At 35.2% G+C, this 12,865-nt stretch overlaps 1 protein-coding gene across 1 annotated transcript; it reads right to left on the bottom strand.

Annotated features, from left to right (window-relative positions):
- Positions 1-559: 559 nt before the first annotated feature.
- Positions 560-11,791, bottom strand: LOC133189988 (cytochrome P450 2H2-like). The gene is made up of 8 exons (XM_061325445.1): positions 11,410-11,791; positions 8,808-9,024; positions 7,950-8,073; positions 7,191-7,347; positions 6,904-7,040; positions 5,349-5,445; positions 3,599-3,808; positions 560-989 (listed from the first exon to the last, which is right to left on the bottom strand). The coding sequence occupies exons 1-8, from the start codon at positions 11,774-11,776 to the stop codon at positions 799-801; spliced, it is 1,500 nt and encodes a 499-aa protein (XP_061181429.1). The 5' UTR covers positions 11,777-11,791; the 3' UTR covers positions 560-798.
- Positions 11,792-12,865: the final 1,074 nt, after the last annotated feature.

Below are 12,865 nucleotides of genomic sequence, written 5' to 3'. Positions count from 1 at the left end.
GAAGAGAGTGGTAAAAATGAATTAAAAAGATACAATTCTAAAGAAAATACCCTATCTGTGGGTGATTAAAAGTTCTTATTGCTTAGAATCCAACAGGTTCCGGGGCCTTCGCCTTCTTCCTCCGCTTAAATCATGTGTATAAAATACAAATACTGGTTATTGTTTAAGAATTCTATTAAAAAAATGAATTTTATTATTAGAAGTGACCTTCACCTAGAAACATTCTCATGCATGTTACAAAACACAATATGCACTCTTAGTAAGTCTGTGAACATACATGTAAGTTATAAATGGTTGTATGTCGAGTGGTATACTTGAAATGCTGAAAGGATGGGCGCTAGCACTTGTTTTTATTCATATTTGTGAAAGTCCTTAACAGTACAGCGGATGTTCAGAGATAAATGGATCGGAAAACGTCTGTATCTATTAGATCGTGTATTATCCTAAGATCAACATGTAGAAGATTCAGTGGGCGTGGTTCCGAGATTAAATTACATGTACTACAACAAAATGGACAAAATTCGTGTATTCCGATCACGTATGGTTAGAAAAAACAGACTAAATCAAAGTTTTTATTTTCTAAGTGAAAAGGGGGACGTAGATAATGACAGGAGTACATTTCCTATAATAGTAAATCAATGTATATACAATATATCAAATCGTTAGACAATGAAAGTTCAAAAAAAAAATATTGACACTCCGTCGTTTTACTGGCCACGAGATATATAAAAGTCCGTTCACGGTTTTAAAAAAATTCTATTGTTGTCTGTATGTCTCAGCATTTACATGAACAAACAATCATTCGTCAAATGTCTTCAGCTCCACTTTGTCGAAGTGCAGAGGATGGAGCCCAAACAGATTAAAGACGTTTTCGAATGAAAGCTGTTCCTCTGGATTTCTGGTGGTGATCTGAAAATTCTGTAGAATGTTTGCCGTGAACATGTAAAGGAAGATGTCGGCTATGTATTTACCAATGCAATATCGAGGACCTAAAAAAAGAATTTTAATTTAGTTGAAGAATTTTATAATATTTACATTCAGTGTAATATTCTTTATGAAATCCATTGGAGTTCTACAACATTCAACCCCCCTTTAGCACACACGAAACCTTGTCACGGCGTTGTTGAATACACAATAGGAACGTTTTGAATTGTCGTAAAATTATAAAAATTGTACTTAAATATTCATCTACGTTATCGCTTTTCACGTCAAAACGGCTCCTACGTCTATAACCCACACTAATTCTGAAAGGCGCTAAATTTTTAATAAAGATGAATGAAAATATTATTTGTGAAGAGAGGAAATAAGAAAATGCAAATATTAGCATTGAATTCTTATTTTTTGATGCCGTCGGCCCTATAACAGCACCTGTCCGTTCCGAAAAATATACCGTGCTAACCCACGGTTCTCAATTATTCAACCGACAACATCAAAAATAAGAATTCACTGCTTAGATATTAACTGTATATAACAGAATATCTAAAATTCTGTATTCGCTTGAGGCTTAGCCAAATTTGATGAGCTTATAAATTTCCCATATAATTTTCACTTGTAGAATTTTTGTGCAAATCTCAGAATTTAGACAACAGGGAAATCCGGTAAAAAAAATTTATCTTATGCATGGTTGTTTGCTAAATACGCCCCTTCAAGAATTTTTTATTCATGTTGGGACCACAGGTACTTGTGGACAGGAACACCCCCCCCCCCCGATATTCCACCCCGGGGCTTGTTTGACATTTTTATGCCCCGCCATGAATATGGCCGGGGCATATAGTGTTTGTCATGTCCGTCTTCCATCCTTCCGTCCTTCCGTCCTTCTGTCCTTCCGTCTGTCCTTCCGTCACACTTTGCGTTTAGCTCTGTTCAAAGCTCAGTTTCAAAGAAACTATCCAAGATATTTTTATCAAACTTCATATGCTGATAGATATTGATGAGGGCTATGCAACTGCATCAACATTTTTTGACCTTGACCTTTCCTTTGACCTTGACCTCACTTTTCTTAAATTAGTTTTTAGCTCAGTTTTAACGATACCATTCAAGATAGTGTAATCAAACTTCATATGTTGATACATACTGATGTAAGCTTTTCAATTGCATCAACATTTTTTTGACCTTGACCTTTATTTTGACCTTGACCTCACTTTTCTTAAATTAATGTTTAGCTCTGTTTTAATGAGACCATTCAAGATATTTTTAACAAACTTCATATGCTGATACATACTGATGAGAGCTATTCAACTGCATCAATATTTTTTACCTTGACCTTTCCTTTGACCTTGACCTCACTTTTCTTAAATAAGTTTTTAGTTCAGTTTTAAAGATACCATTCAAGATAGTGTTATCAAACTTCATATGCTGATACATACTGATGAGAGCTATTCAACTGCATCAACATTTTTTGACCTTGACCTTTCCTTTGACCTTGACCTCACTTTTCTTAAATTAGTGTCAAACTTCATATGCTGATACATACTGATGAGAGCTATTCAACTGCATCAATATTTTTTGACCTTGACCTTTCCTTTGACCTTGACCTCACTTTTCTTAAATTAGTGTTTAGCTCAGTTTTAAAGAAACCATTCATAATATTTTCATCAAACTTCATATGCTAATACATACTGATGTAACCTTTTCAACTACATCAACATTTTTTGACCTTGACCTTTCCTTTGACCTTGACCTCACTTTTCTTTAATTAGTGTCAAACTTCATATGCTGATACATACTGATGAGAGCTATTCAACTGCATCAATTTTTTTTTACCTTGACCTTTCCTTTGACCTTGACCTCACTTTTCTTAAATTAGTGTTTAGCTCAGTTTTAAAGAAACCATTCATAATATTTTCATCAAACTTCATATGCTAATACATACTGATGTAACCTTTTCAACTACATCAACATTTTTTGATCTTGACCTTTCCTTTGATCTTGACCTCACTTTTCTTAAATTAGTTTCTGAATCAAATGTCATATGCTGATACATACTGATGTAAGCTATTCAACTGCATCAATATTTTTTGACCTTGACCTTTCCTTTGACCTTGACCTCACTTTTCTCAATTTGTGTTACAATGTTGCATTACTAATATACCCTTGGCGGGGCATTCATGTCCTATGGACATATTTCTAGTTTTCCACAAATTATATTTATTGCACTTATTCGTCATGTGTACCATGGGAAAAAATCGTGAAAACCCCAAAATAATCACTCCACACAAAAATACCCCACTATACATTATCTCTCTTATAATGTATAGTGGGGTATTTTTGTGTGGAATGATTATTTTGGGGTTTTCACGATTATTTCCCATGGTACACATGACGAATAAGTGCAATAAATATAATTTGTGGAAAAAAATGTCAAACAAGCACCGGGGTTGAATATCGGGGGGGGGGGGGGGGGTCCTGTCCACAAGTACCTGTGTTAGATAGAACATTCTATCTACACGTCCCCCAGTGGGAATACAACCCGCGACATAAGGGTTTATTCATTACTCCGCAACTCTAGAACAAAAACGCCACTGCACCACCGAGTGTTGAATTGATCGCATGGAAAACCCAAAGATGCCGAACGCCGTACAGAATAATAAGTTTTTACCTGTTCCGTAAGGAATAAAGCACGTCTCTGGTAACCGTTGCGTGCCATTAAGATCAAGAAATCGGTCAGGGCTGAACACGTCTGGGTTTTTCCAAAACTGTCCATTTTTGCATGGCGCTCTACAGTCTATCATGATGAAGGAATCTTTGGGAATATCATATCCTCCGACCGTTATGTCCTGTTCAGGACAATGAAATGGAGTCAAGGTTACTAAAAATAAGGAGAAATCAGTAATTACTCAGTAAGTTCCTTAAGGTTCATAAACCCGCTGCTCACTCATATAAAATATAGATTTAACTTTTTTGATTTTCCGAAAAAAATATATATTACAAGTAAAATACAAACACTTATACCATAGCTTGCGGGGAAAAATTAATAACCCAAAAAATCGACATTTCAATTTGACAAATCTATAAAGGAATAGACATTTTTGTCATTAAGAGTTGTCTCTCTTACCAGAGTATCAATGAACCTTAACTGTACGTAATTACACGCTAGTAGTATGTCAGTTTAATAGGATATTATTTAGTAATTAATAAAAGGATATGGATAATAGTTTGTAATAAATAATCATTTTTTCCAATTTTGGAATTTCGGTGGATAAATCAAAATATGCCATGTCAAAATAAGTGATTGCATATTCTAATTTCCTGTAAATCACTCATGTACAACGGCTGTTCGGAAATAAATGAGAATTTAAACTCAAAAGAAGAAAAAGATAAATTCATAAAAGTTCACAAGAATTTTATCAAGAAAAACGATAGAATTGTGCAAAAGTTCTTGTTAATAGCATTATTAGATAAGTCGCGGTGAAATTCTAAACTTGCTTATGTCCATTGCCCCGAAGCAAAGAGATAATAGAGAGGTTTCGCAAACCAACGTGTACGTGCAGGCCCGTAGGAATTCGAAGCAAATTCAGTTGGGGGGGGGGGGGGGGGCGCACAACCATGCATTTTCAGTTGGGGGGCACTATCAACTACCAAAGTTCCTTGACAAGCAAAAACATAGAAAAAGGTCATCACACGTTATTATTAAGGGGGCACAAGCATATAGAAGCTATGTTTTCAATAGTATTCTATATATCGGCAAAATTATTGGGGGCGCCCCCGCCCCGGTGCCCCCCGGTTCCTGCGGTCATGACGTGTACTTGACCCCTACCATCAACACATTAATAGGTCTTTAAAATGAAAAAATAAATTAAAATATTTCTAAATTATTTCTTTCTTTTATATATTGTTTGCGTTTGTTAAATCTGCCTACCAATTTTCACTTAAGGCGTTGATTAGAAAGGAAAATGATCAAAATGTCTCAATAATTTCCGAACATTCCTTGTATATATACATTCAGGCCGGTAGAACGCTGGGAGTGGGAACCACCCTTTTTCTGAGTTTAGTCTTTTGCTTTAGTTTTAATATGTAATTTTTCATTTGAGGTAAGGTCGAACATGGGCAAAATGCAGCATTTGAAAAAAATGTACCAAAAAGTTCAAGAGAGGTCCTACCTACCATACTCTCCCCCAAAATCGAACATGCGATCGAGTTTGGACTTAATTTTTTTTTTTAATTTATTTATTTAGTTTTTTTTTTTTTTTTTTTTTTTTTGCTTGTAAGATTTTTGGGAGGTTGCTGTCCCCCTTCCCTTTCAATGATACGGGCCCAAGTTCAGCCAACAAAGAGGTGACATATTTTTTGTGGGGATGGTATTTATATTTGTACGTAGGACCATTTCACAGACACCTGGGAGGTAGTACCTGGTGAGTACATCCTCTGGATTTCCTTGATAGTGGCTAAAGTGTAAGGTGTCCTTTGTCTGTCCTCTGATTGGACCCTTTGATCTCGACCGACAGCCTGTTAAGTCATAATATTATACTTTCATGTAAATAAGTTGAATCTGATCCGTCAAGAAACATTTGTTAAAAAACATTATTGCCCTCTGAATGATGAAAAAAGCCCTCCAGCGTAGCAACAGTCAACATTGCTTGACGAGGGGTGATATTCCCCAAAAAATATTGACTGCATACAGCATGTAGTTGAGGGTACATCTAACATTGAAACTTTTCACGCCTCGGTTGACAATGGTTTTCTTGGGGTGAAAATTTTCAATGTTACCCTCAACTACATGCAGTATATATATATATATATATATATATATATATATACAGCACATTTTACAACAACTCTGAAACTAACATAACTGCCCTTAGTGAAGAAATATTAATATAGAAAGCACAAGGAAATTCACTTTTATAAGGATATCCACTTCCGCCCCAACCCGGGGTTGAACTCTCGACCTACGGGCAGTTATGTTAGTTTCAGAGTTGTTGTAAAATGTGCTGTATAAATAAAATTAATTCATTACAATGTGTATCGGTAACGATCCTCTAATAAAACTAATGTCCAAATAACTGTATCTCACTTCCATTCTCAATGACCGTGTAGTGTAGGACAGCGCCGCGAGAATTCCATCGGCATCGAAAGCAAGTTTTTTAAGGACATACGCAACATACCTTACCTACTGATACTTTTTCGAGATATTCTTAATTTAAGATTATAGTGCTATCAGATGTTCGTAGACAAAAAATCAGCATGCATTACCAGGGGTTTTGAAAAGATATCAATTGATGAAAATTCTTGTATAATTCAAAGAAAAATATACAAAAATTACTAAACATATATTCTAGATGTTTTGTTTATCCAAACTTGTTTTAGAAGAAGTGTACAATAGCATATATAGACATTAAAATTTAGCACACAGTTCCTTTAAGTATTGGAACTCTTCAACTCCAAGGAAAAAGACAATAAAGTTCAAACTATGTTGCGTATGTCCTTAACTTGCCTAGATGGCCGAGCGGTCTAGCGCGCTGTTCCTGTACTGCTAGGAGACAGATTCTGTAGGTCGAGAGTTCAACCCCGGGTTGGGACGGAAGTGGGTATCCTTATAAAAGTGAATTTCCTTGTGCTTTCTATATATATATATATATATATATATATATATATATATATATATATAATCACCAGCGTAAACCCCGGGTTCGCTTTGGGTTCACTTGGGATCCGCTGTTTAACAATTTGGGTTCGCTCTAGGGTCAGATCTGGGTCCGCTAAGGCGAACCAGCGTTCACTTTTAAAGTTCTCTTTACGTATTTTATATAACATACGGGGACTATTTCATTCATTCAGAAATTACAAATGACACTCTACAAAGTGTGGTTAAAAATGAAGTTTAATGAAACAATCACTGCTGTTCGATTTCCTTCCGTGTTACTCATTATTGTCATGTTTGTGATAATGGAGCACTTGGCGTACCTCTATAATCTCCGATCTACATTTCGATTGTACATCCGGGTACTTGACCAAAGCCATTAGTATCCATTTTGTAGATACCATAAGATTATCTGTACCGGCCACAAACATGTCGACAGTAGTCCGTAAAAGATCAATTTCTAGAAATACATACATGCAACTGATATATCAATTTACACATGTACATGTATTACAAATAAGAAAAACATATAACTTTTTCATTTAACTTTAATTCAAAAATTTGGCTGAAAATTATATTTAGTTGATCGTTTGTCAGTATATGATCTTACCCGTCATGCCGTCTGCAGACCGCTCGTTTTCTGACTTGGACAGGTAAATCTGGAAAAAATCCGAAAGAAGACCAGTCCTTGACGTGTTCGACTTTTCCTGAAGGATTTCTCGAAATTGGCTGAACACAAAATCCTGATCATCCTCGGCTTCTTTAATCTGAATAAAAAGCAAAAATTATTTTTCGTATGGCTAAACCTTTCATGAGAGGACTGATCAGGGATAATATTCCTAATCTTTGTAAGAGCTAGAGGAGCCAAGAGGACTCACCGGGGATAATATTCCTTTGCATGCTCTAGAGGACCCTAGAGGATTCACCTGTGATAGTATTCCTTACCTTTGCACGCTCTTCGTAAGGCAATAGGACACACAAGGGATAAAATTCCTTACCTTTGTACGCTCTAAAGGAACCAAGAGGACTCAACAGGGATAATATCCTTACCTTTGCACGCTTTAGAGGAGCCAAGAGATTCTCCGGGAATAATAATTATTCTTTATACCTTTGCATCCTCTAGAGGAATCAAGAAGACTCACCGGGAATAATATTCTTTACCTTTGCATTCTATAGGGGAGCCAAGAAGACTCACCGGAGATAATTTTGATTACTTTTGCATCCTCTAGAGGAATCAAGAAGACTCACCGGAGATAATTTTCATTACTTTTGCATCCTCTAAGCTCAAGATACTCACCGTAGATAATTTTCTTGACCTTTGCATCATCTAGAAAAGCCTAGAGGACTCACCGGTGATAATATTCCTTACCTTTGCACGTTCCAGTGTAGCCAGGAAAGGGAGAAAATTCACACAGTTGGCTGTTGCCATGCATCGGCTGAAATCTGCTAACTTATCTCGTATTTTAACCATATCCTCGTCCTCATAGCTGTACCTGTATAAAAAATTAACCTAGAATGTCTGCCATTGCAAGCGGAAGCATACTAGTATGTGTCCCCACACTGGCCAAAATGCCACAATATAGTCGTGGAAAGGAAGATGTTAAGCAAGCGCCCACACAGCATAACCTGTACTTTGTCAATAAACAAAATGGTCTTTTTTTAAATCAGACGTTCTTTTCATGCAATAGCGATGCCCAAATTTTGTTCAATAGATTTTAATATTTGGCAGAAATCACTTTTACAATGCAAGGAACAATATTTAAACATGTTAAAGTTTCAAATACTAGTAGATTGGCAGGAAGATGTAAAGCACAACTAAACTTGGTGACTCTCATTTCTGTGAAGTTTCAACATGAGTGTCCAAGCCAGAACATTCGCATCGTCGCAAACCACGGCCAAAATGTACGATCCTCTCCCATTCTGGTAGGAGAGAGCTATATGCGGACTCCGGACCGTGGCTTGAGACGATGGAACATTCGCGGACAAAATTATACCTAGAGATAACAAAACATACATGTCGCCCCGTTCGTTCGGGTGACATAATAATAAAACATCAAAGCAATGTTACAAATTCCATGAAATCTATAACTATACGAGTATTAAATCTAACAATTAGATCAAATTCTGTGCATGTCTAATTAGGAACACTAACTGGTTGAAAAGCACAGGTAGCAATTTAACGAAAAAATAGTCGGGAAACAAAAACAAGCTTCGGAAAACTAAAGACCTTTTGCCCATTAGGAACGATGAAAGAAAGTTGAAAGCGACTTGGCGGATCAAATCTTCCAAAGTATGGGAAGAACATTTTTTTGCGTGTGACTGGAACATCTCGTATTCTGCCGCTAGATGCCGCTGGAGCGCTGATACCACGATTGGGTCTTCTTGTGCAGATTTTAAATTGGCCTGCATCGTACGCCATGATTCTCCAAAACTCCACACTATGCCTGTTAATGGTTGGTTCCATATGTAAAAATTTCAAGAGATGCATGGAAAAATATTCAACTATAAGTGTTCAATAAAGAATTTGATTAACTTTGGTTTACGTGTGATCTACCAAACAGATTGGATATGTACTTGGTACATTGTATGAAAGAGATATAACTGTCTTCGCTCTTTCTGAGGGTTGTCCGTAAAGATTGTAGACGTATACATGTATTGTAATTTTCAACTGCGTGGACCATAAAAGATTTTGATTTACTATTATTAGTTTTAGGAAGCTCTAAACACTGCTTACAAGAAAGTTCTTATTTCATGGTAATTTTATGCAGTTAAAGTGATCTGCCCTTTGATGTAAATGAAATCAAGGGGAATCTACAGAAAATGACACAAACTGAAAGATATTAAATCTTTCTAACGTTATACTAAGATAAAGTAAATAAAAATATAATTGTATGTATTTTCTCAATGTAAGTAAACGATAACGAGTTCTGTTCACTAATACGTGTATTTCTTTTCTTTGAAGTTTTTTCCTGGAGGAATATGGCAGGTACCACATGGAGAAAATTAGCTAAATAAACTAAATATGATACAATTTTCTCTAAGTCCAAAAACACACGTTTTACTAGTGTTCAAAGCTTCCTTAAGATTGTTTTATCAGAAATGCACGTACCTATCAACTATCAAATGGAAAAAAAAAAACCTACCCAGGCTTTTAATAGTGGTGTTTATGCCTTGATCCCTTTTTACATTTATTTAATAAGATTTTAAATTCAGAATAATTTACCAGACACCCTTAACCCTTTAGACTGTAGCGGTCGACTGGATCAATACCGAGAGGGTGTTGGCTATTTTAAAATCTTTTTACGGCCTTCAGAGCAACTTTCATATTTTTTCATCGATATTACATTGTAAATACCAACTACGGTTTGATTTTTTTTTTTTGGGGGGGGGGGGGGCTAGATTACTTTGCATTTACACGACAGACAACAAAATACATTGTACTTTGAATCTCATCTTTAATCTTTATTTATTTATTTCGACGAGTACCATATATAGACCATAGTGACTCCTACGTTACTAGATCTTAATACCCCCCCCCCTTTTTTTTAATTTTTAACATTCAAAAATTTCCAAATATGGTATGAATTTAAAATAGAAATTTTTTTTTCACTTCAAAAACCAGGTGCTGAGAATATTTTTGAAGAAAGAATGTTTCCTAATAATTTTGGAAATTTCTTTTTAAATGTTCAGCAAGACCTGTATGTTTTTTTTTTTTTAATAGAAACGTCTAATTCCTTTTAAGAATAGATAATGCTATTTTCTAGAATATAGTGTAATAATACTTTTTTGCACAATTTCTTACCACGAACGGAGAATTATATTATTAAAGTCATATATGGCGTATTTTTGATAAGTTCAGACTAACTTAAATTAAAAAAGATCTTTCTAATTTTCTTTTATTACTTTATATAAAGATAGAACTTTCCTGTAAATTACACAATTTAAATCAATCACGTTTCATAGATATTAGAAATTTAAAACAATAACTGATTTATTTACCGACTCCGCATTTAAATATCAGACACAGTTTAAAGTCAATTTAACTATAGAAACGATGGGTAACTGGGGTTATTCAAATTAAAATCTGTGAAAATTTTAATTTGAACGTAAATAACAAATATCATGTTCGTCTTCACTTAATCTCGTATTTATATTTTTTAGCTAAAATACGCCATATATAGCTTTAAAATGTGTTTATCTATTATGTAAATTTTGAAGTGACTTGGTGAAATAAATCAGATTCACAACGTGATGATCAGAGAATATTTACATTTCCAATGTCTTTGTCCGAGATAAAATTACAAATTGTAAAAATACTTTATTTCTACATAAATCTACTGGTTCATCAATAGGCGCGGTTAAAAAAAATCACGTGCGGGGCGGGACAAATAGAGACAGAAGCGGGGCTATTAGCACGGGAATTTGCAGAATCAGTAGCATGTAAATATAAGGAATAACTGTCAGATTTTTTGGATTCATGACGATGATCAATCGATTGGCTTGCGTGATAATTTTATGCATAAACGCCTTCGGCGTTTATGCAAATTATCACGCAAGCCACTCGATTGATCACTTCATGAATCCAAAAAATTAGACAGTTATTCCTTTATTAGTTTAAACGTATCAATCTCCCATTATAGTTAGTAACTAGACTGGATTTACAACTTTATTTAAGTGATAATTTAATTATATATTTCTTGACAGCTGTGTCATTATGCGTAAAATTCATAAAGAAATTTTAATAATTATTTAGCACTGCATTTACTGTTAAAATTATTCAGTCATAAGCCTAAAACTCTGGTAGAATATTCTGTCACTACAGAGCTAACCTTTTCCGTGAAGAAGTTTATCTGGAATATACATCCAGTTTGGTCTTTTTGTTATCAGCTCTCCTTTATTACACAATAGTTCTTGGACATAACGGTGTCCAAAAACAAATATAACATTGTGTACTCCCATCTGTAACCTAAAAATATCCCCGTATTTCTCTCTGAAATCTAATACTTTGTAGTAAAATCCAGGGTTTCCTTTCAGTTGCGGGAGGTTCCCCACGACGGGCCACGCCCATGGACCTGGTGGTAGTTTGTACTGCCTTCTATTCCCGAGTTTCAGCATAAGTAAGATACACACGACTCCTACAGAGGAAATCCCCAGCACTCTCGGGAGAACACCGAGAGACGATGTATCGTTCTCCATGTCTTCCGCGTGTGTGAAGAATTGAATCTACCGGCTTCAGTTTTGACATACATGTACTGACATATAACGGATGCAGAGGTTTTTTTTTTACATCCTACTTAGAGTTCAATTTAGTGAAACTTCCAGATGTATAGAATCCATGAATACACAATGTGCTCAAACATATCTCTTAAAACCTCTTGAATGGATGTACGATAGAAGGACCGCGTGCACATGCAAAAGACAGACGATAATCAGAGTTATTTGTGTTTTTGTTTTGTTTTACCATTTTTAAATATTTTTATTTATTCGTTTTGTTAAACATTTTTTTATTAATTTTTTTTTGCGGGGGTGGGGTGGGGGGTTAGGATGGGTGGGGTGGTGGGTGTTTTTTCAGTTATGGGGTTCTATGCTTGAATAAACAAAAATGCTATATAAGGAGAAAACAGGTAAATTTTTCTCCATGATTAACATGAATGATAACGAATCTGAAAAAGTTTTGCCTAAGCAGTATGTATAAATACATGTATTTGATACAGTAAGAAATATCTTGTCTTCTGGGTCGTCATCTTTAAGTGTTTGTGGTGCTGTTCCTCCCAAGCAGCTATAGAGACAAAGAACACTTCACTGGAGAGTATTAAGATAGGTAATTATAATCTACTCTAGATTCGGGAGTAAGCTGGGCATCTAAACAGGTTTTTTGTGCGTGCTAGAACTCGATTGTTTATGTAAATTTCCCCAAAAAAAAATAATAAAATAAAATAAAATCCCTGGAAATGCATCATAATATTAAGAGTATTAGATACAGAAGACGATAGAAATCATCATAATACGATTCTATATGCAGCAAAGGAGGAAATGGAAGGCATGAACAATAATTACAGAAGAGTGGGAAGGAAATGGTGGATTTAGTAAGTAATTATGTAATGTGATGTCACAGAGTTCAGCAAGTTTTCCAGTAACAAATTTTATTTCTCACACCCGACCTAAAGAATCTTCAATTCACTGCTTAGAGGATGCACTTTTGAAGTTAAATGAATGTCTTTTTCATTTAGTTTTGTATGTTTTAAAGACATCAAATATATAAGTAGCAGCCAGATTGCTTTGAAA

This window comes from Saccostrea echinata, unplaced genomic scaffold, assembly GCF_033153115.1.
Source record: "Saccostrea echinata isolate AGI-Se365-2 ecotype Australia unplaced genomic scaffold, CSIRO_AGI_Sech_v1 ptg000020l, whole genome shotgun sequence".
NCBI lineage: Eukaryota > Metazoa > Mollusca > Bivalvia > Ostreida > Ostreidae > Saccostrea > Saccostrea echinata.
This window is presented reverse-complemented; position numbering and strand designations above follow the sequence as displayed.

Coding starts and splice junctions, on each gene's coding strand:
- LOC133189988 (XM_061325445.1), bottom strand. CDS start 11,776: ATGGAGAACGATACATCGTCTCTCGGTGTTCTCCCGAGAGTGCTGGGG. Junction 7,041..7,190: donor GTCTGCAGACGGCATGACGG/GTAAGATCATAT, acceptor ATGTATTTCTAG/AAATTGATCTTTTACGGACT. Junction 5,446..6,903: donor GTAGATCGGAGATTATAGAG/GTACGCCAAGTG, acceptor ATGACTTAACAG/GCTGTCGGTCGAGATCAAAG.